Here is a 27,309-nt window from a genome sequence, read left to right on the forward strand (position 1 = left end):
TTCCAGTCCCCCTGAGGTAGCTTATAGTTTCCTTCTCTGTGGTTCTCCTGGGGAAGAAGGGCAGAAAGATTCCCTAAAGACTCATGCCCCTGAGCCTGGGGACCCACCCATACTACCCTTCTAGATGGAGCCAGCAGAGCTGCTTACCTACTTTGAACATTCTGGCCGAGTCTTCCTATGGTGTTCTACCCAGTCATGGTAGGCACTGAGCGGCCAATGATTTCATCTTTCTGTTCTAATGATCTGGCAGTTTCCAAGGGGTTTAAAGATATTGGGCAATTAACTTAATTTGTTTGTGTGATTGGCATAAATGAAATAAGGTGAGGCAGAGGTGGAACATTTTCAGAATGAGTCCTGGCTAGTGGTTCCAGCTAACAGGCTAAGGGCAGATTGAAAGGAAAACCCAATTACCTTACTTCTCTATACTTACACATTACCTAGGTTTGGTATAACTGGCAATGACAACATGAGTGGCATTGGGCAGCAAATAGGAGATATTCTCTCAAAAACTGTCTTTCTGAATTAAGTACAGGATCAAATGAAAAGTTATCACTCAGTGGATGAAGTCTTAGTTTCTGGAATGTCCTCACTGCTCCTTTTCATTGGGGGACCATCTTTAGACCATGCATAAGACACTGAAGGATGAAACTCAGGAAGCATCAGAGGCTGGTGAAGAGAGGGGATGGAGGAGGGGATTTTTCCAGTTGTTAACATTACATAGTCTCTGGTGAACTAAAAGATTGTTGAAAAATAGCTCTTAACCATATAAAAAGGAGACCTTACCTTTCCTTTCCTTCCTTCCTTCCTTCCTTTTTCCCTCCCTCCTCTTTCTTTCTTTCTCTCTTTCTTTCACATAGCCAGGAGGCAAGGATTAGTAGGGCTTAAAGGCTAAGTAGTAGATATCTAGGCTGTAATATTCAACCAAGCTGTCTTCTAGGATATTAAATGCAGGTTACCTTCTGATTCCCTCCAGGGAAGGCTGGCTCTTGGCTAGGTCATGAACAAGCCCCACAGAACAGGTCTGCACAATCCATTGGTGCCATTGAGACAATGCGTATAATATTAGAGTCACTGAAATTCTACATTCCTCTGGAACATGAGTTAAAACAACGTCACAGGAGCACGTAAGTCTTTTACTAGCTGCCCTGCTACAGAGCTGTTGATTTTTTTTTTTTTAAAGTACTCTTGTCCAGAACTTAGGGAGTAGATCAAATATAAATTCCATTTCAGACCACATGAAGATCTGGGTCCAGCTGGCATCCCTCCCTACTCCCCAAACTCCATTTTATGCATTCATTGCCTCTAATCTCATCTCAGTTTGATCTGCAAGACAGGAAGTCTGGTTCAGTTACAAGAGTGTCGTGGGATGGTGGAAGGCTGAGAGGTTGGGGTTTTGTTAGTGAAAGTCCAGTTATCTAAGTTGGTAGGATGATTATCAGTCTGGTACACATGAAGAGAGGCAAGGGTCAGGGGCTTCAAGAGACGTTGACGCCACCTTCATGGTCTGGAAGTGTAGGTCAAGTGTAGGTTAAGATGGGGAGGTCTTCATTATCCTTTTATCTCCTCTTCCAACCAGGAACTAAACTGTGGCCCTATAGATGTGGAGGAGGTGGGAGATGCTGAATCTTAGAGCCACCAGAGATGGCAGCAGGGGAGAGAATTTTAAGAAGGCCAAAGTAAAATATGTTATAAAACTAGAAATCCTCTGAAGTTGCATGAAGAACTTCTTTGCTAGGGAGACGCAAAGCTTAAATAAGCACAGGTCAACTCGGATACACAGAAGCTGAGGGTAGATGGCAATGGCTTTCAGATTTCAAATTTAAGCTGAGGGTAGAAGGCAATGGCTTTCAGAGTCCTTAAAGGAAGGAATTATAGGTAGTTGAAAGCAGTTCTTAGATAGAATTTCCATTTTGGTCTGTGGAGGAGGTCTTTGGTCTTTGGAGATGGATCTGTGGAGGGGGGTTCTAAGGAAAAGGAAAGAAGGGGGGATTACAAGGGAGGCAGAAACACTGCACAGAAAAGGGCAGGGAAAAATGAAAGAGAGCCCAAAGATGAGGCAGTGGAAAGAGCAGCCTCTCTTTTCCCTTGTCCACCTGTCCACCATGTTGGAGACCTCCTGGCTTGCATCTGTTTCCCATGGTAAAATTCTAGTCAGAAGGAAAAGGGCCCTTCTTGAATCTTTGTGATTATAGACACACAGTTGAAATGCCTCTTTGGAACTTCCTTTAAGGTCTTTGGCCCCAAGGGAACTGGTGGAGAGGCAGAGCATGGGGGTTGCTGGTTCCTGGCTCACTCTTGCTCCTCCAGTCTCTGTGGGTTAGACTGCAGAAGGTGGACAGTGGTGACCACTGTTATTAGCTGCCCAGTGGCTAGCTCACATGGTTAGCCTCAGGGGTCACTGTGTTAGTCACCTGGAGCCTGATGGCTCCCCAGGTGTTATTACCCCCCAATAATTCATACTAAACAAGAGTGATGAAATGGTCAAGGTAGTTTTATCTTCCCTTGGGGAGGACAACCAGTATCCTTCACTCAAATGACAAACAGAAGGAACCCATGAAGAATAAATGAATGAAATCACTTTGTCAACAACGATAACAACATCAATGAACTCTCTTTGAGAGAGAAAGGGAGAGAGAGAGAGAGAGAGAGAGAGAGAGAGAGAGAGAGAACATAGAAGCCCAGAAGGACAGAGAAGAAAGGGGGACAGAGAACAAGAGTATTACTAAAAGAAAAGACACACTAAATAGAAAGAGTAAATGGTGCAGGCTATACCTTCTAGTGGTATTCGTGGGCATTTTTGAACCCACCTGGGGCATAGATCTCTCACATTCTCTTCCAGCTCATGGAATGTTCTAGATCCCTTTGCTTGCAGCTTTCTGGCAACCACACTGACAGTAGCTTGCTAGCCTGTGGGAACTAAAGCAACAGACACTGGCTAGGCCCAGATGGCTGTCTGGCCAAACCAAGGGAGTATTGTGACAGCTTCCTTCCACTCTTCTATTTTAGGGGAAAGGAGAGGGCTGTGTGTGGACAGAAAAGATGAGAATAGGGAAGGAAAGGGAAGAAAATTAGAGGAAAAGAGAAAGTGAAGGAGGCAGAAGGCAGAGGGCAGATGAGTCTTGCTGGGTAATAATGGCCTAAACACTCAGGTGATCCAATGCAGGCTGAATTAAGAACCAACCAGGATGTCCAGACAAAGAGAGGTTCCCATGGACCTCTCAGGTCAAACCTGCAGGGCACTTCTTAATGTCACAGCTTTGGAAAAGCTTGTCTACCAGGCCACTTTATCAGGCCTGACTTCTTATCGCAGCTGATCTCACAGTGCTCTGTGGTCGGCCGCCCACACAGCAAGCCTTGCCTCACCTTGCAGAGGCCTGGGAACTTTCGAAATGACTCCTGCATTGCCAGCTAGACTGCTCATAGTCAGACACACTGCTAAATCTCCAGAGGCCGGCTTTATTTCCAAGCAGAGTAGAAAACTGCCTTTGTAGAGAAGCTGGAGGATGGGGGTAGAGACTCTCTCACTCAGGTGTCATGTTCCCGAAAGTCTTACATTAGACACACCAGATGTCCCAGATCTCCAGTCTTTAGGTTGAGCATTACTGCCTTCTCTTTAAGGGCAATGGTTCTTTTTGGAAGGGTAGTTTACTTAGCCACTACCACCCTAGTAAGAATTAGTACATTGGAAACAGGTCCCATGGTCGCCATGAGTTTTGTTGTGGGGCTGGGGGTGGTGCTGAAAGTGGGAAGGGGGCACGGAGGGAGATCCATGAGCAACAGAAGAAGGGATCCAACAAAGGGAAACAGAGGCGTAAAGAGGTGTCAAGGATCAAGTCTGTCCCACCCCACCCAACTTAGCCTGAGACCACCAGTCTTGATTTAATCTCCCTTAGGGCCAGCTTTGGCCACACTGACCACTGTCATATATATAGACGATGTCTGGTTACATCACCTACACTAACGCACCTGATGGGGAGTCAGCGGCCAGCTTCTCGGTTGGCCTTGCTATTATTAGCAAACTGTGAGAATGAGTGAGTTGTTTCCTGCCCCTGGCCTTCCATGTCATCTCATCTCTAACATTCATGGATGAGGCCCCCCGAGCCATTCTGGATGCCTCTTCTGCCCACACCCACATCCAGTCTGTCAGGAGATACTGTTCTATTTTCACAACAGATTGAGAATCTGACCATTTGGTACCACTTCCAGTGCTCCTGCTCTGTGGCCAGCTCCCCTCGCCTCCCATCTGGGTTCCTGCGTTTGCCTTCTGAGCACTGTTCTGGCTTCCACCCCTGAGTCCTAAAGGCAGCAAGGTGGTCCTTTAGAAATGCGTCAGACCGTGGGACCGCTCTTCTCAAAGGCACTGGTGTCTTCCCTTCTTGTTCAGTGTAAAAGCCAGAATCCTGTCCCTTGTCCAGTCGCCTCTCTCTGTGCCCCTGCTCTGTGTGCTCCAGCCACTGTGGCGGCTGCTTCTGCCCAGAAGCTCCTCTCCCGGATATCTGCACGCAGCTCCTCATTGCCTTCATACCTTTGCTCCATGCCATGTCCCCTCCTCAGAAAAGCCCATCTTATTGGACACTGCACCTGCCTTCCCTGTCCCCGCTACCTCTGATCCCTCTAATGTGACATAATTTCTTCTGAAGCACTGATCATCATTTAGCCCACTGTATGATATTCCTATTTTCTAGACGTATGGCTCATCGTCTGCTTCTTCCCTCTACCCTGGAATGCCAGCTCATGAGGAAGGGGCTTTCATTTTGCCACCGATGTATCCTAGGTGCCTGAGATAGTGCCTGACACACACAGAAGGTGAGACCATAAATGCAGTGGGATGAAGAAGCGATGGCCTGGGATGGGTGGAGAACCCGTTTCCTGAGAGGGAGGGGGCGCCACAGCCTACTGGTGAAGGCAAGGAGGGAAGAGAAGGCATTTGCAAGGACAAGAGTATAAATTGCGGGGACAGTTTGAGGGCAGTTGGAGTAAATTTGGGATTTGGTGAGGGAAATGAGAATTGATTTCTGTAGTCTTAAAAGAGTCAAAGATGATGAGTGACAGGTGAAAAGCCCTCATGGATTCCTCTGACGCTGAAAGCGTGGATTCCTGCCAAATAGAACATATGTCTGGGAATGGATATCTTGTGATGACAGTCTGATTAGAATGTTCTGGGAAGGCCTAGAGCAGCACCCTAGGAAACCACCCTGGCACTGTGAACTTCCTCACACCAGAGAGCGTCTAGACCTAGAAGCTACTAGTGACCTGAAGGCAGAGCCACGTGGTGGAGGGACCTGCCTCTGAGACTAGGCATCACTGCTTCTTAGTTTGTCATCCACCATACTGGCTGCCCGAGGGCAGGGTTGCGCCGGGCCTGTGCTCATGGCCTGGGCCTCTTGAGGCTGGGGTTGGGCACATACTCGGTGCTTACTTTCATCTGGCTGAACCTGTCGACCACACTCTAAAGTCTAACCACATCCGGGAAAGTAAGGACCCTCCCAGCTCTTCTAGGAGGGCTTTTGGAAAAAATGTCCTTTGCTTGGGTGCCACACTTGGGAGCCACAGTGTCTCCCACTGAGTAGTGCTTTACAGTTCCACAGAGTTTTAAAATAGATGCTGTTATTTCAGTCTCCAAACACACTGCAGGAAAAATCATCACATTCCTTTGACAGATGAGGAAACCAAGTCTTCACCATTTCGCTAACTTCTCCAGGAAGAAGTTCTGACTTCCTCTCCCACACTGCCTTCGGGATATGGGTGACATTATGGTTAGTCTCTTGGCTCAGAAGCCAATCATTGTGCTGGGGGTGGGTCTTGGGACACCTCCTCTTGCTCTCCAGCACACGCACTGTCCCCATTTAATCCCCAGACAACCCTTCAGTATGACTTTTAACAAATCCCTCAGCCTGGAGGAGTGAGGAGAATCCCAGCTAGGGATGGAGGGAGGCTGGAGGAGCTTGAGCTGTATCAGAACTCTAAGGAGGTCTGATACATAATCTTTTGCTTTGAAAATGGGAAAAGAACCTGTATGGTTACTGGAAATATAAATTACAGGACCTAAGGGCTGATCGAATCCTGGTTGGGGGGAGTACCGTCGAGGGGGTTATGTGAGATGTATGTGTTTATTAAAGGCATCTTGGACTGAAAAGACAGGGACTATGGTCTAGGGCAAAGTGAATGGGCTTAGCAGGAGGTCTGGGTTCCAGCTGTGTGGCTCGGAAAGGCACTTAAATCTCTCCATCAGTATCTTTAGGGTCAGCAAGCTGGGGATGATGATTCTTGCCTGTTAAATTCACAGGGCAGGTAAGAGTTACCTGAGATACACGTACGCGCAGGTGAATTGTAAGTAGAAAATCATTATACAAACATAAGGATCTGCAGGATGACTTCAAGCTCCTTTCTCGCCCTGCATACCCCCTCTAGCCCCCACATAGCCACTCTTTCAGTAGAAATCTTATACCCTGGCCACTTTCTTCCTTTTTGCTTTGTTTTTCATTTAAGAACAGCAATAGTTTGGGAGAAAATGGCAGGTTGAGTGGTTCAGGCCTTGACAACGGCGAGAACCACAAAAGACCCCCTCACAACCTCGGGACTGTATCGAGGGGAACAGTTTGCTATCACCTTTCTACATCTTCCTGCCACCGGGCTCCTAGTCCCGGACCTGTTTGGACCTGTACCCTCTGTCTCTTCCCTATCCCCCATCCCACACACTCCCTCAGTTGAGAGCAGTGCACGGGCTGAGCTCTGAGCAAGCACAAAGGCGTTGGCCATTAGAAATGCGGGGATGACTCCTGGCCCTGAGTATCACCTGATGGACACTTGTAGGGCTCAGAGGGTGCCCAGATTGGTGAGGGACGGGGAGGGGCCTTCGAGGGAGGGGAGGTGCAGAGCATGAGGAGGAAGCTAGACTTTTTTTTTTTTTTATTTTAATGATCTGATGTTTTCCTGGGAGAAGTCAAGGGACAGTGTGTATACACACACACACACACACACACACACACACGCACGCACGCACACACACCATGAGACAAAGACAACCCAGGGGGATCTCAGAGACAGAGGGGTCATCAAATCTATAGCTATAGGGTGAGCAGGGCGGGTATGAGAGGCCGATGGGAGGGGGAGGGAGGGAAAGCGCAATAGGCTCCTTCCAATGTCCACGTGCTGGAAGTGGGGGGCAGATGGGCTTCCAGTCAAGGGAATCAGGCAAATAAGATAACATGTCAGTTCAACTGATTGGGAGCGAAATAGGGAGCCGGCAGGGGGACGGTAAGGATGCAGTAGGGGGGTGCGGCAGTTGGTAGGGTAGATTCAAACATCTTAGATCAAAACCCTACAGCGTCTGCTCCGTGCTATTATTCAATGGTTCAGTGCATCAGAGGTTTGTGCAAACATTACCAAGTCTCTTAATTAAGGAAAAATAATAAAAATGAAAAAATTAAACAACACATGTTAAAGACTAACTGCCAGAGGGCTTGCCTATAGATAAAGAGAGAAGGTTTCAACATGCCAGGTAACAAAAAGACATGTGCAGGGACTGGAAGGAACTGTATAGGAGGAGACAGCTCGGGAGAAGATGGCAGGAGGCCCCGGGCCAGGCACTGGGATTCTGTCTGAGGCCAGGGAGCCAGGGGTGGGGTCGTGAGGGGCTCAGGGAGCAGGGAGAGAACGGGGTGGGTGCGAGAGTCCGTTCTCTGGGCAGCTTCGTGTGGGAGTGAGGTGCTCATCCAGAGGCCACTTCCACAGAGAGCGGGGAGGCAAGGCCCCCGCCCCCGGGAAGACCTCCGGGTGGGCCGCCCAGCGCTCTGGCTCTCTGGCCACTCCAGAGACGCCTCAGGTTCAGTGGTCCACCCGGAGAGAGCTCCTTTCCAGGGAGCCATGGGGGTGAAGGGAAGACAGGGTAAGGAGCAGTCTGAAGGTGAAGGTGGGGGTGAAGGGAGGTTGGGGTCCCTGCCTCAGCTGTTGCCCAGAAGTTGTGACTGTCCCCTCATTCCGGCACTCTCTGGCTCCCCTTGCTGCTTCCTTCTATACAGTGTGAGTCATGCCAGGCTGAGTGGAATGGGAGAGAGAAAAGAGGCAGCAATCAGAACATAAAAGGAAAAGGGAGGCCTAACTCGTTCCAAAAGTTAAAAAAACAAAACAACAACAACAAAAAAACCCCAGAAAAATTCAAAATAAAGAGACAAGGAGAAAAAAAAATCCTTTAAACCAATTTGAACAAACAAATAAAATGAACAAAATGAAAATAAGGAGGTGGGGAGGAGAACATAAAATGAAGAAAAAAAAAATGAACCCGGGAAAAGACAAATGAGTGTTAGAGCAGGCACGGACAGTTAGGGACGGACGCCATGTACTTACGTTTACCTCGGTGATTGCTATATCAACAATGCTACCCACAACAATCAAGGCGTCAAATGTATTCCATGCATCACAGAAATAGTGCTGCATGGGGCAGAGAAGCCGAGGAAAAGAGAGAGAGAAGAGAGAAAAAAAAAAAAACCAACAACAAAGGAGAAAAACAAAACAAAAAGGAAGAGGAAAAAAATGAAAAAAAAAAAAAGCATGAAAGAAAGGAGAGAAGAGAAAAAAAATGAGAAAAGAAAGAGGTTACGTGGGCATATTAAATACTCTCTTACCACTCTACAGTTCTGGCGGCTCAAACCTGGGCAACCTGGTTCTCACAGGGCGGAGAGGCCTGACAAAAGCTGGGTTAGTACCAAGGATCCATTGGGCTGAGGCCGCCCGGGGAGGGGGCCGGGCAGCCCCCCGCACCTGCCCCTCCTCCATTCAGCTCCAGGCCCCTGGGCCCAGCGCCATGGGGCAGAGCTGGGCCAAGCGGGAAAAAAAGGAGGAGAAGCTCCCACTTTTTTTCCCCCACAGACGACGGCAGGTTCAATAAAAAGCATGACTGGAGGGGGGTAAAAACAGGAAATTAAAAAACCAAACAAATAAAAGGAGGTAAAGAGAGAGAGAGTGAGAGAAAGGGGAAAGAGAGGAGGCAGAGGAGGAAGGAGGAGGCTTCCTGGGGAGGGCAGAGTCATACTCACATTAGTTTCACTGAGAATGACGTCAATTATGCTGCCAATTACGATGAGGAAGTCAAAAACATTCCAGGGATCACTAAAGTAACCCTACATAAGGGAGGGGCAGGCAGGATGGGGATTAAAAAGGAATATTAGACAGACAAGAACAGAGCAACATCACCATCAGAATCACCATCCGGGCACCTCAGTGTTGTTGCTGGAGTCGTGAACGCCCGTATTGTGGCCAGGAGCCCAAGAGGGAAGCAGGTGGCTGGGAGGCGGTTGGTCCAACCCTCCCCACCCCGCCCTCTCTGGGTCACCTGGCCCCCCTTCCTCCAGATCCATCCCACCACGCCACCCTCCTGCAAAAAGGCTCTTTCTGCTTCCCACAGTGGGGGGCAGGGGTGGGCATGGGGGGCAGGCAGTGCCAGTCACAGTGGTGCAGGGATATGGATGGACTCTCTTCTCAGTGCCCACTGAGCGTCTCCTATGCCCCTGGCTCCCCTCCATCAGAAGGGCCATTCTGGAGGTAGGGAGGGACACAGGTGTGTGACACTACCCCCCTCCCCCCAAGGTGAGTGGGATGTGGTCCTAGGGATGGTCTGGGAATTCCAAAGACCTGAAAACCACAGCAGTGTGGTCCCGAATGATGGCCAGGTCATCTGGACTCAGTGGTACCTCATCTAAAGCTTGGGAATAATGAGAGGACTGCATCATTAAAACAATACTATCTATGCTGGACTCTTTGCAGTTAGAATCAACGGTCACCACTGTTCTAGCACTGGCCATGCCCTGGTGTTTCCAGGGACAGTGCTGTCTTGGCAGAGGTTTTATGAACTGAAAGGAGACAGAGTCCAGGTAAATCTTACAGCTCAGTCGTGTCAGATACAGCCCCAGGCAGTGCTTTTGGGGGCATAGACTATGCACCACCCTTAGGTTCTTTCCTAACGTCTACTAATTTGGTGTAGAGTCCCTGATGACATGCAAATGCCACCCAGAGGGAATGAAATTATCAAATCTGAGAACTGGATTGATAGGGGAGACTGGGTAGATGGTATGGGGACATAGTCTTTGCAAGAAGGGAGTAGAAGCAATTGTGCCATGGCACCAAGGGGCTAAGACTTGTGTGCTGACTTTACCACTTCACCCTGTATACTTGGACTTCAATTGTGTTCCACCATATTTGGAGAAAGGAAGAGATGCTTTTGAAAGACTTTTCTGAGGTCTTGGACAACTGGTCAACCAAGGAAGATGTTGTCCCAGTTTTCCTAGAGGATCCCAGGAGTCCCGGGAAGGTGGACCCTTCACAGAGTGGACAGGTGTCTCGGGTCTGGGCCATCTGCCTCTCTGAGAGGTGTGGGAGTCTAGAGAACACTGCCCTGTGGCCACACAGGGGTACAGGCTCACAGTTCAGGTGACCCTGGGAACAGGACAGTCATATTCCCCAGGAGTAGAAAGGAAAGGACCTAGCTAAAGTTACTTGTCTTCTTTCAAAAAGTACATTTGCTTCTTCACTTTTTCAGGAAATATTCTGCAAAGGAGACCAGACAGGGCTGGAACACATTTGTTCAGCAAGACCAGCACATTTTCCTATTCTCTGAGCCACTAGTTGGGGCTTTCAGGAGATGGGATTCTGGAGGTTGGGGAGTGGGTATGAAAGCGTGGAGAGTCCTTTGGGAGTTCCCCAGACTTCTTTCCCTAGTGTTTGAAGGCTGCCAACTCTCCCTTTTAATTTTTTTACTCACAAGAGCCAAGAGCCTGTGTTCTTCCATTTCCTCCTGGCTCTATCTAGTTCCCTTAACTTCCCCACTTCCCAGCCATGCCCTCTTTCCAGAGGGATCGCAAAGACATGCTGTCCTAGGGCTGTTATTCTTAGTATGGGAGGTCAGGTCACAGGGAAAGGGGCCTCTCTGTTCCCAGGCATTTCTGCCAAAAGAAAACAGAAATGCCATGGTGGAGACTCTGGACAGCCAGACTCTGGAGAAGCAAAGGTTGGCCAGGGCGTGGGTCAGGTGAGGGTCAACTGGAAATCATGGCTTTCTTGTTAGCTTCCCAGAATCATTTCTGAATATATTAGAGTCCTGGAGGCAGAAGGAGACTGTTCTCTCCCATATAAGTCACAAGATATGAGCAGGAAATAACCAATTCCCTCCCAGATTCTTAGATGTTATTCACAGGGCAAATGGAGAGGCTGATTTTTAAAGAAGGGAAGTAAATAGGAAGGACTCCAAATGAACTACAAATATGCATATGTTTTAAAATTAGAATTTGGAAAATACTGGGGTGGTCTCTTTCGATGGGAAGACCGTCTTTGTGGGGAGAGCTATTTAAGAAGGGAAGGGGAGGCAGAATCAAGGAAGAGAAAGAAGAGAAACAGCAGCCAGAGCAGAGTCCAGGAACGTTCAGCACCTAGCCTAGAAAATGTGGTAACAAAACATTATTTGGGTGTGCGGGCAAGAGGAGAGATAGGGAGGGGGAAGGCTCAGCGCTCAGGAAAGGAAGTTGAGTTAGAGTCTTCTCATTCGCCAGAGACCTGAAACAAAATGGGTAAGCCGTCCTGGTCTGCAACACCTCTGAAAGAGGAGAAAAAGGGGAGGAAGGAGGAGAGTAGGGCAAAGGCCAGGATAAACACACAGGTTAGTCAACTGTTGAGCACCAGGGAAAGGCAGACACCGAAAGGGACCCTGTCAACCTCCCAGTTGGGCATCGCTCATCACCCTTTCTCTGGGAATTCTTTGTGTATGTGCAGATGGAGGGAAAACACACACTAGTCCACTCCTCCTTGACCATGGAGCCTCTCCCAACCTTCCATGTCAGGCTCCCATGGGTTGGGCTCTCTCAAGACGAAAGCCTTGTGCCTCGCTCTTGCCCTCACCAGGCTGTGCTGGTGAGGCTTTTGGTCCAGGCAAGCTACCTGGTCGGCCCAGTGCCAGGGTCTCCACTGGCTGCAGAGACCAACCAGTTGCCTTATTGGACTCTGCCTGAGGAGATTTGCACATAGTGAGAATGTAGGGGTGAGGGAGCATGCTGAGAGGGGGGCAGGTGACAGGATCCCTTTAAGAGGCAGATTTTTACCCTGACCCATCCGCCCATCTTTCCGTTTTCTCTGTCCCACAATGCCATCAATTCTCCAAGCTGGACCAAGAAGACAATTTCAGACCCAGCTTCAGCTCTTTGTTTCCTCCATCCACGTCCTCCTCCCACTCTCAACGGTCCTTCCTCCCATCCCATTCACAACAAGGTGCTCGTCATTTAGACACTTCACCTTGTCAAATCCCTAAGTGGGCAGGGCCTGGGAGAATATTTTTTCCCTGCACTCTCTGGAGTATAAGAGCTTAGTGTGCGCGCTCTCTCTCTCTCTCTCTCTCACACACACACATACACACCATTTTTGCCTACCTCGTTTGCTGGAAACCACAGGTAATACAGATTTTGGGGATGTAATGGAAGAAGGAGGGTGGAAACAAATCATAGGCTTTTTCCTTTATGAAATCAGTTTGACCCAGAGTCAGTTACACCTATCCTCTGGTGATGAGGTCCCAAACGGTAGGGTAGAAGTCATGATTAGGGAAAGGGTTTTCCTTGCCCTCCTTGAAATGGTGAACCAAACCTCTTAATGTCCAGCTCCCCAGAGTCAAGCAGGGCTGATCACCCAGAAGGTATGGTGTTTGGGAGATGAAAAGGCTTTTCCTTGACATCCTTAAGTCCTGCAGATTTAATGGGTTTTCCCCCTTCCAAATCCCCAGCCTCTGGGGATGAATTCAGAAGATGGGCCTCTTCTCTGGCTTTCCTGGGGATGCTCTTCTGTGCACCCATTCAGGCTGATGAGTGCCCCAACCCACCATGAGCAGCAGTTACTTAGACCATCCGTATGACCCATTCTTCTCGGGGCTGCTGACCCTTCGCTCACTGGCTGAAGTAGGTTGAGAACATGTAGACAAAACTGATCATAACTTCAGCAAATCATTAGTAGAAGGGAAAATTGCCACAAAACCCCATGTTATACATTTTGAATGCACAGGAATTGCGGATTTTCCTCTCTTTTGGATTCTCTGTGCCCTGATTCCCCTCCGTCATTGAAGCTATTCCAAGTTGAAAGAGGCAGTATTAAGAGCACGGTCTCTGGAAGTGGGTTGTCAGTTCAAATTCTACTTCTGGCACTAAATAAGCTGGGTACTCTTGAGCAAATAACGTCACCTCTTTGTGCCTCAGTTTCCCCACCTGTAAAATGGGAGAACTATAGGGTTACAGTGGGGATTACATGAGACAACACATGTAAAGCACTTGCCTGGCCTGAAGTAAACTGTAAATGAGTCTGGATGACTGTCGGGGTTTACTCGAGTTGTCTACCTCTCTCCCAGTTAAGCACACGTTCCATTTGGGGGTGACACTGAGTGGAAGGGCAGGCAAAGCCCAGGTGTGTGGAAGAAGGAGGGAAGAGTCGAAGGTTCTGGAATCCTGAGCTTACCTTTCGCCAGCATCTAGGGCCTTTTCTGCCCATCTTGAGTCACTAGTGAGTAGTGTGCCTGTATTGAGACTCGGAGGAAATCTGGCTGGTACTACTTTGAGACTGATGACAGTTTGCATGTTGTCATGGCTAGATTTTGTTAGAGGCAGGGTCCTGTGGACAGTTAACTGCCAGGTTCTAAGAAACCACACTTGCCACTGGGGGAGAACCAGGTCCCCCTCCTTCTGCCTGGAGGGCCAGGAGGACAGGAGTGGGCTGCCAAGTGGGCCTGGTCTCACCTCTGATCCCAGGGAGAGGTTAGAGACAAGTGCCTTTGCCCTTGAATTCTGGGTCCTCAGCAACTCTCCTGCCCAGCCCAGAGGCCTCCTCTGTGATCTCAGAGACAATACAGGTAGGCGGTGAGAATGAATCGCAGGAAAACCTGTGCAACTGGGAGTACGCTGCGTGTTGGTGGGGTTTTTGAGGTTAAGACTTGTTTTGCTGCCATCACTTGTTTTTTTTTTTTGTTTTTTTTGTTTTTTTTGGTCCTTTTCTCTCTTCCTGCCTGCCCATCTTCAGAATCTACCTCTGATGGTAAAGCAAAGGACCCCGAGGAGGTGATGAGGAAGCCTGCCTGGCCCCAATGGAGAGGCTGACCTGGACTTTCCGTCTGTCTGGGGGTGTTTATTTCCAGGGACCTGGAGCCCCAGACAGTGTTGCCAGGCTCAGTGTCAACCTGAGAGGCCTGAGCTGAGAGGAGAGGTAGAAGTGCTGGAATGGAGACAAAGAAAGGCCAGGGAGGAGGAGTCTCAGAGGGAGGGAAAAGCCAACTGCAGGATGCAGAGATGCCAGAGAACCAAAGGGACTGAGGCGTCACGCGAGAAGCAAAAGGCGAGAAGGGCAGGTTGGGGGAGGTCATGAAAGGTAGAAGACAGGAGCAGAGTGAAGGAGGGAAGGAGGAGTTAGGAAAAGCCACGCAGATGGTGGGAGATGGGGAGAAGGAGAAAGGAGTATAAGGAAGGAGTGGAAGGAAGCTTGAAAGGAGGTGCAAGACGCAGAGCCCCAGGCGGGCCTGGGCATTGCAGGGGAAAGCAGGGAATCCACACAAAGCTGGAGGAAGGGTCAGGACACCTGATGGAAGCAGGGCCTAGAATGCAAGGGATGGACCCACGATGGCTCATCCTCAACCTGGGGTGGTGGTGGGGGGAGTTCCCTGAAGGAGAACAAGAGCCCCTGCTTGAGTGAGCAAGCAGTTGAGAGAAGGCACATGAGGCAAAAGGCGAAGCAGAGGCGGTTGGTGTGGCTGGGGAGGCAGTGTCCAGTTCCTTGGAAGCCCTGGTCTCTCCTGGGGTCCAGGTGGTGGGACCAAGATGTGGGGGGAGAGGGAACGAACCAGGGAGAGGTGCTGAGTGCAGCTGGCAGCTTAGCGGAGGGGCCAAGAGTAGATCTCATGGAATCTCATGGAACACAATGGTAACTGACACCAAGCAGAGATAATAGGAATTGTATTACGTTAGGATGTCATTTAGACATAATAGTAATCATGGAGATTAGTGGCATCTAATGGAGAAGTCATGACGGGAGCACACAGCTGCTCCAGGTTCCCGGCAGCCTTGGAGGGAGTGAGGCTTCTGTCTTCCTCTGTCAGTTTCTCCCCTGTGATGTGGTCATTCAGGGGCTCCTGGAGTCTCAGGCTGCACTGAGAATGGGCGTACAGCAGACACGAGGGGCAGGAGCAGGCTGCCAGCCCGCGTGAGGGGCTGAGTCCACACCCCTGGGGAGACAAGGCCCCAGGTGGGTGGCGGTGATGGGGCTGCTCTTGACATTGTCAGAGGAACATGCACTTGGAACTGGACACCTTTTACTTCAATTTTTTTTAAATTAAGATTTTCCTCCCCAGGAACATTTTAAAGGCCCTCTTTCATTTCTTTCTCTCACCAACACACAATGAGCACTCACTAGGTACCTGGGACTACACAAGATTGAACAGATCTGACTCTGGCATCCTTCTCCCCCGGGAGCAGATGAAAACGGGGGTTATCAGCTAAGCTCCCTCTGGGGACCTCAGAAGGTTCTTTCTGTGCCTCAGTGTGCACGGGGGTAGGTGGCAGGATCCTGGTAGCTGCTTCCTGCTGCTCTCGAGCTGCTTTCTGCAAAGGTCCCCTCCAGGACCAGGGCACTGAATGGATGCGTCCCGTGGAAATACCACGGACACTCTCCATGGGAGAAGGGTGGGTGGAAGTGGGTGAACGGGGAGGAGCTGTCCCACCCCTCTGCTCCAGGGCTGAACTCGGACTTGTGACAGCTCTGTGCCCTCTGCCTTGAATCTTCCCTCCTCCAGGGCAGCTGGGAAAGCACTCTAAACCCAGATCTGACCGGTCCCCTCCATGTCCTTCCTGACCTAACCGGGGCTGAGCCCTCCTTAGTGAAGGGGCACTTATGGCCCCCCTGCAGTTGTGAGAGGCTGTACCTGCATCCACTTTAGTGAGCAAAATGGGAATGCACTGAACTCCTGCGTTTGCTTCCAGAGATGTGCCTGGAGTTGTGCAGGTGAGTTTCCATAGGCGCCACCCCCCGACCCCGCCTTCCTTCTCTGCCTAACAGGAACAATCACTGTGTAGCCCTCGCCGGCTTTGGGAGGACAACCTGAGCTAGTACAGTGCCTGCTGGTTGCTGGGGGCTGTTGGAGCGCTCCATGGAAGACTGCCTCTCCTGGCCTTGCCGGTGGCCTTCCTGCAAGATCCCCTCCTCTACAGTGGTGACCCGAAGCCCCCACGGGTCTGGGGATCCCTCTTCCCCTCCCAAGCTCGGTTAGTTCCGGTTTCCTTCTCAGTGGTAGGGTTGGAGAAAGGAACCACAGCGTACTTTCTTCTGGGCTTCTTTACACAGTGTGAATAATTTTCCACATTAAATAATTAAATGTAATAGCTAATACCACCCTTCCCACACAAAGGCTTTCTGCAAGTCATATAATTATTTTTTATCATTCATAGTGACTTCCAAGCTCTCAAGCGCCAGGCAGGAAAGAAACCTGTCACAATGTTGCAGCAATATGCAAATCCCTGGGTATGAGAGCCAAGGTGGGGAGGCCCCTCCCTGACAAAGACCATTTGTGCCTGTCTGTGTGCACTGTTCGGCATCAGGTACCCCGTGGACATTCCACAAATAAATAATAATCAGGGTAATGCCAACTCACCAATCAGACTGCTAAGAAGCAGGCAGGAGCTACACCCCGCACAGCAGGTGCCTCTTGACTCCGCTGCCGCTGGCAGCCAGAGGGTGGGGCTGGGGGCTGTGGTGTTACATGTCACTGCCTTGCTGCCTTTCTTCCTTCTCCTTCCCTTTCTACTCCTTTGAATGAAACGCACATATGTGGTGATTTTCTGGGTTGAGGGGTTCCCCTGCTGGTGGGAGACACTGGTTTCTTAATAATTTGGATAAACAGATTTCAAATGTTTCAAGAATTAAATAAGAGGCTGAATGAAGTCCTACTTTAGCCCAAGGCATTGGTTCTCACTCTGGGGCATGCACTGCCCTCTAGGGGGGTGTTTGGGAACCTGCGGGGGCACCGCTAAGATTCAGGGTGGGCAAAACTGGCATTTAGTAATGCGTGGGTGGGCCAAGGAAGCTAAATTTCATGGTAGGCATGGGACGGTTCTGCCCAGTGCACTGTGGCGTGTCCTGTATGACTTTTGGGAGACATGCAGGGTGCCACAAGCAAATAAGGCCTGGCGGTTATAACTGAAGTTTTTATTCCAAGGTCTCATAATCTTGCTCTTTCATTCTTTCATTAACCTCTATTTTTTATGTGTGATGAATTCTTCTACTAATTACAGACTTTTCCCATTACATTAAAATTCAGAGATTTTATATATATATAAATATACACACATACCTAGTGTAAAAAATATATATAAGTATTATATTACATTTATATATATATAAAAATATGACATTGTGTGTATAGATGTGAATCTTCTGACATAAAGTTTTAAGTTTCCTCTGATTTTCTTTAAGGAAAATTAAGGCAATATTACACAAAGGGAACTTTGGTTCTATAAGGATCAAAGCCCACTAGCCTAAAAGGATGTCTAAGTTTCTATAGAACTCTTAAAAGGAACTATTGCTTGCTTTTGGGGATTTTTAAAGTTGAATTTTCCAGGTTGGTGTGGAAATAGAAAGTCATTTAATCCAAGAGCCATTCATACTTCTAGTTTAATTTACGCTGAACCTTGGCCTTTAACAGGCCCCTGAACAGGACCTGCCCACGGGGTTTCCTCACTCCCAGCACCCACAGGCCGGGTCTCCTGTGGGTGGCCCTGCCCCAGGCACCGCAGGACCTCGCACATCCATGGCTGCGCCCTACCCACTCTACCCTCGATGCCAGCCCTGCCGCCCTGGGTCTCTGTGGGGCCTCTCTAGATTTCCAAAGCCATGTTTTGTGGGCTGCTAGTGCTGGGAGATGGTAACTGGCTCTTCAATGAGACAAGACAAGCAAACCCCCAAACAAGGCTTCAGTCCTCTAAAAAAGCTGCAAGTGTCAAATCTCCCAGCCTCTATTCAGGGCTGTCTCAGAGCACACCAGGCATGACTAGCTCTGGGTCCTGCACAAAAGAAACCTGTCTAATTACACTGAAGGCAGGAGCTTCCTAGTTTAGGTGGCTGTGTCCTACCGATTGCCACTCCAGATGGCAGCCATCAGCAGCCACTCCCTTCGCTTTCCATTTCTGCTTCCTTCTCCAGCAAGTTCTTGGGGCTGACCTGGGGAGGGTGAGAATTGAAGGGGGTTTCCTCATAGGATGTTAAAGCTGGTAGAGAGGCTGGAGTCATTTCTCTGGGGAAGGAAACAGGGTTCCTCCGTTTCCCCAGGGGATGCTGTCTGTGGTTTGCTCTTATTCAGGTGACATTTCCAGAGTACCTGACAGGCACCATTGCTGCTGTGTTAGCATCTGGAGGGATATGAAGGTGGGTAAGAGGGAGTCTCGCTAAAAGACTATCCTGACCTTCCCTGACTCCTTTTCCACACCTTCTTCACCATTGGACGATTTTGCAACTCTGCCCACCTCCACGTGTCCTCTGTGGCTGTCACCTCATGTCCAGGAGCAGACTCCTAACTGCTTCCCCTCTTGGCCTGTACCAGTATGTCGAGGCCGTTGGTGTGCTGGTTCAAAAACATGAATCTGATGCTATAATTTCCCACCTGAGGCCCTGCTCTGTGTGGTGTAGATTCTGAGGGCTATCGGCGTAAAGCCACACCCCTTCCAGGTCCCCAAGGGCCTGTGTCTTCTGAACCCTCCTCTTGCTCACTGCTCTCAGTTTCCAAAATAAGCTAAACTTACCCCTGCCTCAGGACCTTTGCTTTCCCCTGGGCCTGAAAGGCTCTTTCCGGCTCCATTCAACCTCTGGGCCTCAGTTTACTAGGTAACTTCCTGACTACCTTATCTGAAACAGGTGTCTCTCTCCCCCAGTCGTGCTGTCCCTGTGGTGGCCCATCTCCCCTAGCACAGCACTTGCCCTGTTCCGTAACCCCTCTGTCTCTACATTACCCTATGAGCCCTGTGATATGGTACCATGTCTTGACATCATCACCAAGATGCTTAACAAACATCTATAGGAAAAAAAGATGGAAAAAGCAGTACTACTGTAGAAATTACATTGGGGCACCTTTCAGTACAATATAAAGAAGGATTCCCAGCATAGCTGCCTGAAGAAATCTCTTATGGCAAAAAGGAGGAAGGCTTAGAGTTTTCCTCATTGAGGGAAGATCAATGATCTTAATGGTGTTTTCTGATATGACTATTCAGACTCTCTTTTCCTTGTTCTCCAGTTTCATAATTTCCATCATGCATGCTGGCATGCATGCATTAAATTTTCACCGAATGCCTCTCAGAGGACACAGACATGACTGCGAAACTGTTCCTGCCTTCCAGGAATTTGGTAATCTAAATTTTGTCTCCACGTTTTGCAAGTCTTCTCATTTCAAGTGCATCTGTCTGTGCGTGTGCAAGCATGTATGCACACACATTAATATGCAGGCTCTCAGCTGTAGTCACCTATCAGATGACTGTCTCCTCTCCTGAAAGCACCTGGCACGTCAGGCTTGGAAGGGAAATCCAGAAGGTCCAGACCAATGCAGGGAAACACAGGAGCCAAGGACAGAATGGGTGAATGAGGGGGAAAGGGAGTTAAAGGGTCTCAGAGGAGGCGGAAGGACACGGGAATGGAGAGACTGTCAGTTTACGGAGACTTGTTCCTTGAGAAAGGCTTGCTTTCATTTTGTCTCTGATTGGCTTCTTTTTTTTTTTTTTTTTTAAAGATTTTATTTATTTATTTGACAGACAGAAATCACAAGTAGGCAGAGAGGCAGGCAGAGAGAGAGAGGGAGAAGCAGGCTTCCCGCTGAGGAGAGAGCCCGATGCGGGGCTCGATCCCAGGACCCTGGGATCACGACCCGAGCCGAAGGCAGAGGCTTTAACCCACTGAGCCACCCAGGCGCCCCTCTGATTGGCTTCTAAGAAAGAACGTGAACACTTGCTGAGGCCCCACTAGGTGCATGGCAGCACCTCAGCTGGTTCATATTTGTTGTGTCAATGAGGGGAGCTTGGTTTTGGAATCACCTACACCTGCATTAAGATCCTCCCAAACAACAACCAAAACCTAGCTCTGCCATCTTGGACACATGACTTAGCTTTTCTCTGACCTTCTGTTTCCTAAACACCATCATGCTTCTCTCACAGACTGACTGTGGTAGTGAATGGAGAAAATCTAGTGTAGGGGCGCCTGGGTGGCTCAGTCGGTTAGGTGTCTATCCTCAGACCAGGTCATGATCCCGGGGTCCTGGGATCAAGTCCTTCATCAGGCTTTTTGCTCAGTGGGGAGACTTATGATGTCTTCAGGCAGAGTGTGGAAAGCTATTTGCCAAAGGGAAACAAGAAGCTGGATTTTTTTTTTTTTTTTTTTTCAGATAGAGAGCAAGAGCGAGAGCTAGAGAGAGAGCATGCACAAGCAGCGGAGAGGGGCAGAGGGAGCAGCAGGCAGAGGGAGAAATAGACTCCCCACTGATCAAGGAGCCCGATGCAGGACTTTATCCCAGGACTTGGGGTCATGATCTGAGCCAAAGGCAGATGTGCTTAACTGACTGAGCCACCCAGGCATCCCTAGCTGCTGGATCTTTAAGGAAAGAAACTTCTAGGCAAGGATACTGCCAAAGTAGACTGAGAAATTGGACTGCAGAGTCTGTTTGCAAGTGTCCTCACTGAATGCTTCCCAGCCATCCACTTCCCCATTCCAGCTTTCCCTCTGCCTGTCCATATGTGAACCTAGAGCCCTAACCTAGCCTGCGTCTATCCCCTCTGCAACAAGCCCAGCAAAAAGAAATTAGCTCCATCTTGGTCACACCCTTAGGATATCTCCCAAACACTCCTCACCTTGGCAGGGCCTGTGGTCACCCGTGTCAGGGCCCACAACCCTTCTCAGGAGAAGACTCACTACTAAGAACAACAGAGCATGCAGAGACAAGATTGTTCTGGGGACCATCGGAGGCCATGGGATCCCCTGCACTGTACAGGCACCATTGGCAGTAAGAGGAAGGCCACCTTTGTGCGTGGGAAGTCCAAGGCTAGCAGTACCATCTCTCAGGCTTGGATATTTGCAAGATGCAGAGCATGCTGACTCTGGCTCAGGCCCTGCACAGTGCTGGTCAGGAAGAGGGCCACTGGAGAACCTCCTGCCGGAGAATCTCCTGCCGCTTCCTTCTCATAGCCTAGTGGCCGCTTGCGCGGGTGGGACCACAGTAAGGCCATGCCCAGGCCTGGGCTATGGGGAGAGGCCTGACAAGCATTTGACCTCCGTGGTCCTGAACAGCTCTGGTTCTCAGAGCATCTCATTAACCAGTCTTACTTCTATTTATGACTCATCCCTTGCTCCAAGCCAAGCAAAGTGTGCATGGGGCCACTGAGGGACTCCTCAGGACAACAGTCTGAGGAAAGCAGGAGCTCCATTCTTTGTCGATGTCGGCCCTTGCCTCTAGCCTCACCCTTTTTCTGCTTCTCTACCCTCCAAGAAGCAGTCAAGGCTTCACTGCCCTCATGTCCTCTTTCCGGAAAGGAATCAGAGGTTACAAAAATGCCCCCAGAGCAGAGACACTATGGTGACAGCTGAATTACTGTCCCACTGTCAGCTCACACTATGAAATGTTGGCCAAGTTCTCCGTGTGGGGGGCAGGGGACAGGAGTCACAACAGCCCCACACAGCTACAAGGAGCGTAGCAGTAGAAGCCAGCGGCAGGGTGAAGCCAGGCAGGGCCGAGCTGGGGAGGGCAGCAAGTCTCTGTCCAGCAACTGGGATGCGAAAGAACCAGGAAGGGGTTTAGGGCTGTCAGATTTCAGTTTCACTGGGGCACTAAAACACCATCAGAAAACTTAGGGTGGAGCTCAGTGGACTGGGAAAAAGTGTAGCTGGGTGCCCCAGGGATCACCAGGGACACACCTTATATTCAACCCCCAGCAGCAGACTAATACCAGATAGCACCTGCCAGAGCACTTTCTCTGCCTTCCGTAGGGCCTTCCTGAGCTCAGAACCCAGTTAGGACAGGATCCATAAAGAAAGAGCCTAGCACTTGCAGCTGACAAGGACTGAGGAAGTTCCAGGGATGACAGAGAGGGCTGGCCAAGTCAGGAGAAAATCCACAGTGTGGGATCCCAGAGCAAGAGACTGTCTTACCCTGTCAAGAGGACTTCCACCATGATGAGTCAATTTCTGGCAGAAAATTAACAGCTGGAGAGAGAGTAGGGAGGGTGAGGTAAACCATCTGGCTTCATGAAGCCAGAGCAGCTGGGCTGAAGAAACCAAGACAGACAGAGGACAGCAGAAGCTGGGAATATTATGGGAAAGAACCAGTGTCTAGGGCTGTGTTGCCCAATAGAGCAGCTGCGGCCACATTCGGGCTATATAATTGTAAATTAATTAAATATATTTGAAAAACCAATCCTTGGCTGTATTAACCACATTTCGAGTGGCTGTATTGTAGACAGTGCATATGGAACATTGCAGGAAGTTCTGTTAGACAGAGCTGGTCCAGAGGCTTCATTTCATCCCTTAGGTTTGAAATGCCCTTGGGCCCTAATTTGTCCTGCAAGATGAAAGTAAGTCCCAAGGCTTCGGCTGCTCTTATTCCAGAAGTCTGGGGTGCCAGAAAGGTCAATGAGCGATTTTACTTTGGTTCTGTTCATCTTTCTGGACTATTCTCAGGCTGGGAAAAGCTGAAAGGGGAGGCCAAGGCTTTGATCACAGGGAGCTGCCAGGGTCAAATTCCCTCCAGGGTCATCCCCTCAGGGAGATACGGAATGGACAGCAGCCACGGGGCACGAGATACCTCTCTGCAACAGCAGACCTGCTTCTTCATCCCTCCATGACCCATGCAAAAGTTTCTAGGGAGCAGAGGAGTCAGGACCCTTTCACTGGGAGGGCCTCCTACCTTCCTGGCCCTTGAGGAGGGCAAGCCTGGAGCCCCTCCTCTCCCTCCTCCTCATTGTTCTTGCTGAGTCATTGTCGACAGCAAACCCCAGGCAACAAAGTGACATTATCAGCCCTTCTGTTACTAAGACCTGTAGTTAGCAGTGGAGTGTCTGTGCCTGGCCCTGCTTCTGAAACCAGGTTCTTGCCCTTCTCTCCATGGTGATGTCACAGCTGCCCGAGTGGGCTGAAGCCATGGGACCACCCAGGGTCAGCCTGTCAAGCCAGACAGGTTGTCGTGGTGGCTTTCCTTTCCCCTGCCATTTTCACCTTGGGTAAAGTCCAATCTGGAGCTTTCACTGGGATTATACAGAATCTATGGATCGGTTTGGAAAGAAATGACGTGTTTGTAATATTGAGTTTTCAATTCATGAACACAATATATTTCTCAACTTACTTAGTTTTCTTTAGTTCCTTTCTATGAAATTTTATAGTTTTCTCTGTAGAGATGACATTTTTTGTTAGATTTATTCCTAGGCATTACATATTTTTTCAGTGCTTGTCATAAAGTATATCTTAAATTTTTTTTCTATCTTTGCTGATGCATTCCAATTCCCTATAGGAAAATGACCCAGGTATCTAGTTACCTCCAGACAATTCTCACCAGGACTTTCCCATGCTGACCAACTTGGTTCTATACAATCATGTAGGACCCAGGTACCATTCAGTGTCTCCTACTCTAGGGGAGGGATCTCCTCTGGCTTGCTATAGGTGTTAAAATCAATAGTACTATTACCTACTACATTCTCTTCAGACATCCCCACAGATCCCTGATGTTTTAGTGGGGGACTGAATTGCACTAAACTGGTTTATACTTACCCATAATTTTTGGTGTGTTTGGAATAGACCGTCAACTTAAGGAGTGGGGCAGTTGGATTTAAGGCAGGGATTTACTTGAGTAAATTTCATTTTCCATGGTGTGGTGAAGATAACAGAAATGAAGAACTTGGCAACATCAATCACCATGAACACAGTGAAAGAATGAAACAAGGTACAAAGTGACCAGCCAACCGACCGACCAACCAACCGATCACAGAGACTGAAAGGATAGAGAAGAAAAGTCAAGCACTGAGAACTTCCTGTCTTCTGCATCTTTGCTGCCTAACTGTCCTTTAATGCCTAATGCTGACAAGTGCAGGCTGATTCATAGCATGTATAAAGAATCATGCCAGTGAATAAAAGGTGCGGAACAGAATCTCAGTTAATGGTGAGATATGAAAGCTGTTCTATATTTCAGAAGTCACTGGTGCTTGGGCCACACCCAGCCAGATAGTTCCACCAGGACTTCAAGTCATTTCTGGTTTGATTTTCTGCCTGAAATGTTGGAAGATGCTTTTCCTGGAGTCTATTCCCTAAACGAAGAACATAGCTTAATGAGAAACCAGGGCACCCTGTTCTCCTCAAGTCCCAACTGGTCAACCTTCTTTGGCCAGACAGGTCCAGTGACCCTTACTCCTCTGTTGCCAGGAAGTCCTTTTAGAGATATTCACAGAAATTATCCATTTTCCTTTCTCTTTACACCACAGATTGACCCTGGCATGTGTGAAATGCAAACAGCCCCAGGATGGTTCTCTTACTTCTTTGGGAAAAGTCTTTCTTATTTTACTCCATCCTATCATAACAGAAAACTAGGGATTGAGGAAGCTGGGAGTCACTTTATGGTTTAGACCACTGCAGCTAGCTACTTCCTAGGAAATGGCTTACTCCTTGATCTGCAGGACTTAGGTAAGGGGGTTTTTCAGGCTGAGGCCCCTACAGGGATCAATTTTATTTGCTTCTTAGGCCAGGTCTGCCCAATATATCTTCTGTAGTCATGAGGAATAATTCACAAAGTCCACTGCAGGACTCTGCAGACATCAGACATCATCAGAGACACATCTGAGTCAACTGTGCAATGACTCAAGGCTTTGAAATATTTAAACCATATGTCTCATGAAACTAGGTGAAAGTGATGCCAGTTTCCCTACTAGAGGCTGTCATCTGCGACTGAACCTCAACTTGGCAATGATCCTGCATTCCCAACCTCACCGCTCAGGTGGCTGTGGGCTGTGAACCTGTCAGTACTTCAGGGCCACGTGGCCTAGAACAGGACCACAGGTAAGCAAAGGTCCCATGGGCCCTATGGAAGGTGACCAGGGAAATTCAGTGATCTTCTCTAGGTCAGGACAAAATGTACACCCCTGAATGGGATTGGGCTTGGAAGGGAAAGTGTAAAAAGTATATTTAGTGCCCTGGAGGAGGTAGAAAACACCATTATTATCACCAAATGACATTTACTAGGAGTCTTATTCTCTGAAAATTAGCCAAGATCCCCAGGCATTCTTTAAGAGAAGGAATCAGCATTGCAAGGATATTGTCTGTTTTATCTGGAAGTCCCTCACAGGTTGTTTCCCTCTTTCTGAAAAGCACCCAGCAGTACACTTGACATGGAAGATGCTTGCTAACAGCTTGGCATGGTGGAAATTACATCGACTATAAAGTCAGATTCTATTCCCAGTTCTGCCACTTAATAATGGTGTAATTAATATTACACTTAATTGCTCTGAGATTCACTTCCCTCTTCCCTAACATGAGGGTGCTAATACCTGTGTTATGAGGGTGTTTTGAGGATTATGTGCAATGAGGTATGTGTATCACATCGTAGGTTATTCAGAAATGTTAGTTGAATTTTAATTCAAAGAAAACGATAGACATCTTGTTAAATGAATATGGATCCAACAGCCAAGGAGCACTCCCCCGTCCCAATTAACCCCAGGACAAGTAAGAATTTGAATGAAAATGGAGTATATGGACAAAGACACTTCCTTTTTGTCTCCTGTTGATCTGTGTTGAATCTGTGTGTTGTAAAGGAGGGGGAGAGGAGGCTGGAAAAGCTAGAGAGATTTCCTCAAGTCTGTAGCCATATAATTCTCTTAGAACCAACTCTTTACTTCTCATCACTCTCCAAAAGGAGCTGAAGCTATATTCTCCCTCAAGAGCAGCGGCCTGTGTTGTGAATCCTAGGCCAGTGGATGCCAATGATTCTGATCTGTTTTCAGGGGTGGAAGATGGCGGGTGATGCTCAAGTCAGTCCACTCCTCCATTATCCAGGAGAATGGGGGTAGGGCTGGTTAGGGAGGGCACAGAGAATCCAAAGCACAGGCAATCCAACCTTCCCTACCCTGCCTCATTCAACCAATGGTTCTAATCTTTCTCCCAGCCTTTTTTTTTTTTTTTTTCTTTTAGAAGTTACTCACAAGTAGCAAGCCACAGACAGTTTGCCCTTCCTGTATTGGAAAGGGCAAGGGAACAATGAATTAACTTCTGAACAGGAGGACCGCGTAGGCTGGAAAATTGAGCCCTGAGCAAATGAAGTCCTGGCTGAGCTTTTCACAGTGAGGATGGTCTGTGGCCAATGAAGGGAGATGACAGCAGCCTGAGTGAATCTGGGGAGGGGGGCTTGTTGTGAAGAGGTTTGGTTTGGTTTGCCAATCTGTGGGCAAAATTTCTTCTAGATTATATGCTGGGGGATGAGGGTGGAGACAGGATGGAAAAGAGGAGAAGGACCAACATCTGTCTTGTTGGAAGAAGAGACCCATCACAGGGAGGAATCTGTTTCCTGTATTTCCCAGCCACAGACTAGAGTGGAGACTATCTCAAGTGGTTGTTCTGGTGCAACTCCTGGTAGGTTTAGGAATTGTGTACCATTTATCTTTCAAGAAGATGGGGTCTTTCACTGATTATTTCTGCCCCTCACTCTCCTTCTTTCAGTACTGGCACTCCCCCTTGTCCATCCCTCCAGTGCCTGTAGACCAGACACCTTTTTCAGAGGCCTACCTTGGGTTTGAAGGCAATGAGCTTCAGAATCATCTCCACGGTGAAGAGGCCAGTGAAGAGCATGTTGAGGATGTTCATGGCAATTTTGAAGAGGCAGCTTTGGCCATAGTGCTGAGGGGAGGGGAAGGACTGTGAAAATGAGGCAGGGACATCCCTACTCCTTACCACCCTCCTCTCAACAGAGATCTTCCTTGAACCAAGCCCTGGAAGGCCATTCACAACTCTGTGGGCAGCCAGGTGGACTCAGGAAATCCTGCAAATTCTTCCCTTCTCTGCTAGCTCTGAAAACACGGGTTGGCAGAGTTCTGTGTTTCTGCTTTGCCTGGTTATGACAACTTATGGAGACTTCTGGTTCCTAAGAGAGCTCAAGCACAAGTTGATGTCCCTGAAAACAGGTGGATACAGAATCAATCTCTATACCCATGCCTCTTCAGGCTCTCCCTCTCTTCTCCATTTCCTTCACTGTTAACGTTTTATTAACACAGGCCTCTATGGATTCTCTTATAAGGTCTCAGAGAAAAG

The 27,309-nt window shown here is 48.8% G+C and overlaps 1 protein-coding gene across 42 annotated transcripts in view; it reads right to left on the minus strand.

The window, feature by feature from the left end:
• CACNA1C (calcium voltage-gated channel subunit alpha1 C) overlaps positions 1–27,309 on the minus strand; it is a 735,566-nt gene that overhangs the window by 66,575 nt on the left and 641,682 nt on the right. For 22 of the 42 annotated variants that reach the window (XM_047742034.1, XM_047742043.1, XM_047742046.1 and 19 more), the window contains 2 exons: positions 26,788–26,898; positions 8,347–8,430 (listed from right to left, as the gene is read on the minus strand). In XM_047742034.1, coding sequence (XP_047597990.1) covers positions 8,347–8,430; positions 26,788–26,898 — 195 coding nt within the window. Of the gene's footprint in view, positions 1–8,346; positions 8,431–9,035; positions 9,120–26,787; positions 26,899–27,309 lie in introns of all 42 variants that reach the window. The other 20 variants (XM_047742048.1, XM_047742037.1, XM_047742045.1 and 17 more) reach the window with 2 other exon arrangements.

Source organism: Lutra lutra, chromosome 8 (assembly GCF_902655055.1).
Source record: "Lutra lutra chromosome 8, mLutLut1.2, whole genome shotgun sequence".
Taxonomy (NCBI): Eukaryota; Metazoa; Chordata; class Mammalia; order Carnivora; family Mustelidae; genus Lutra; species Lutra lutra.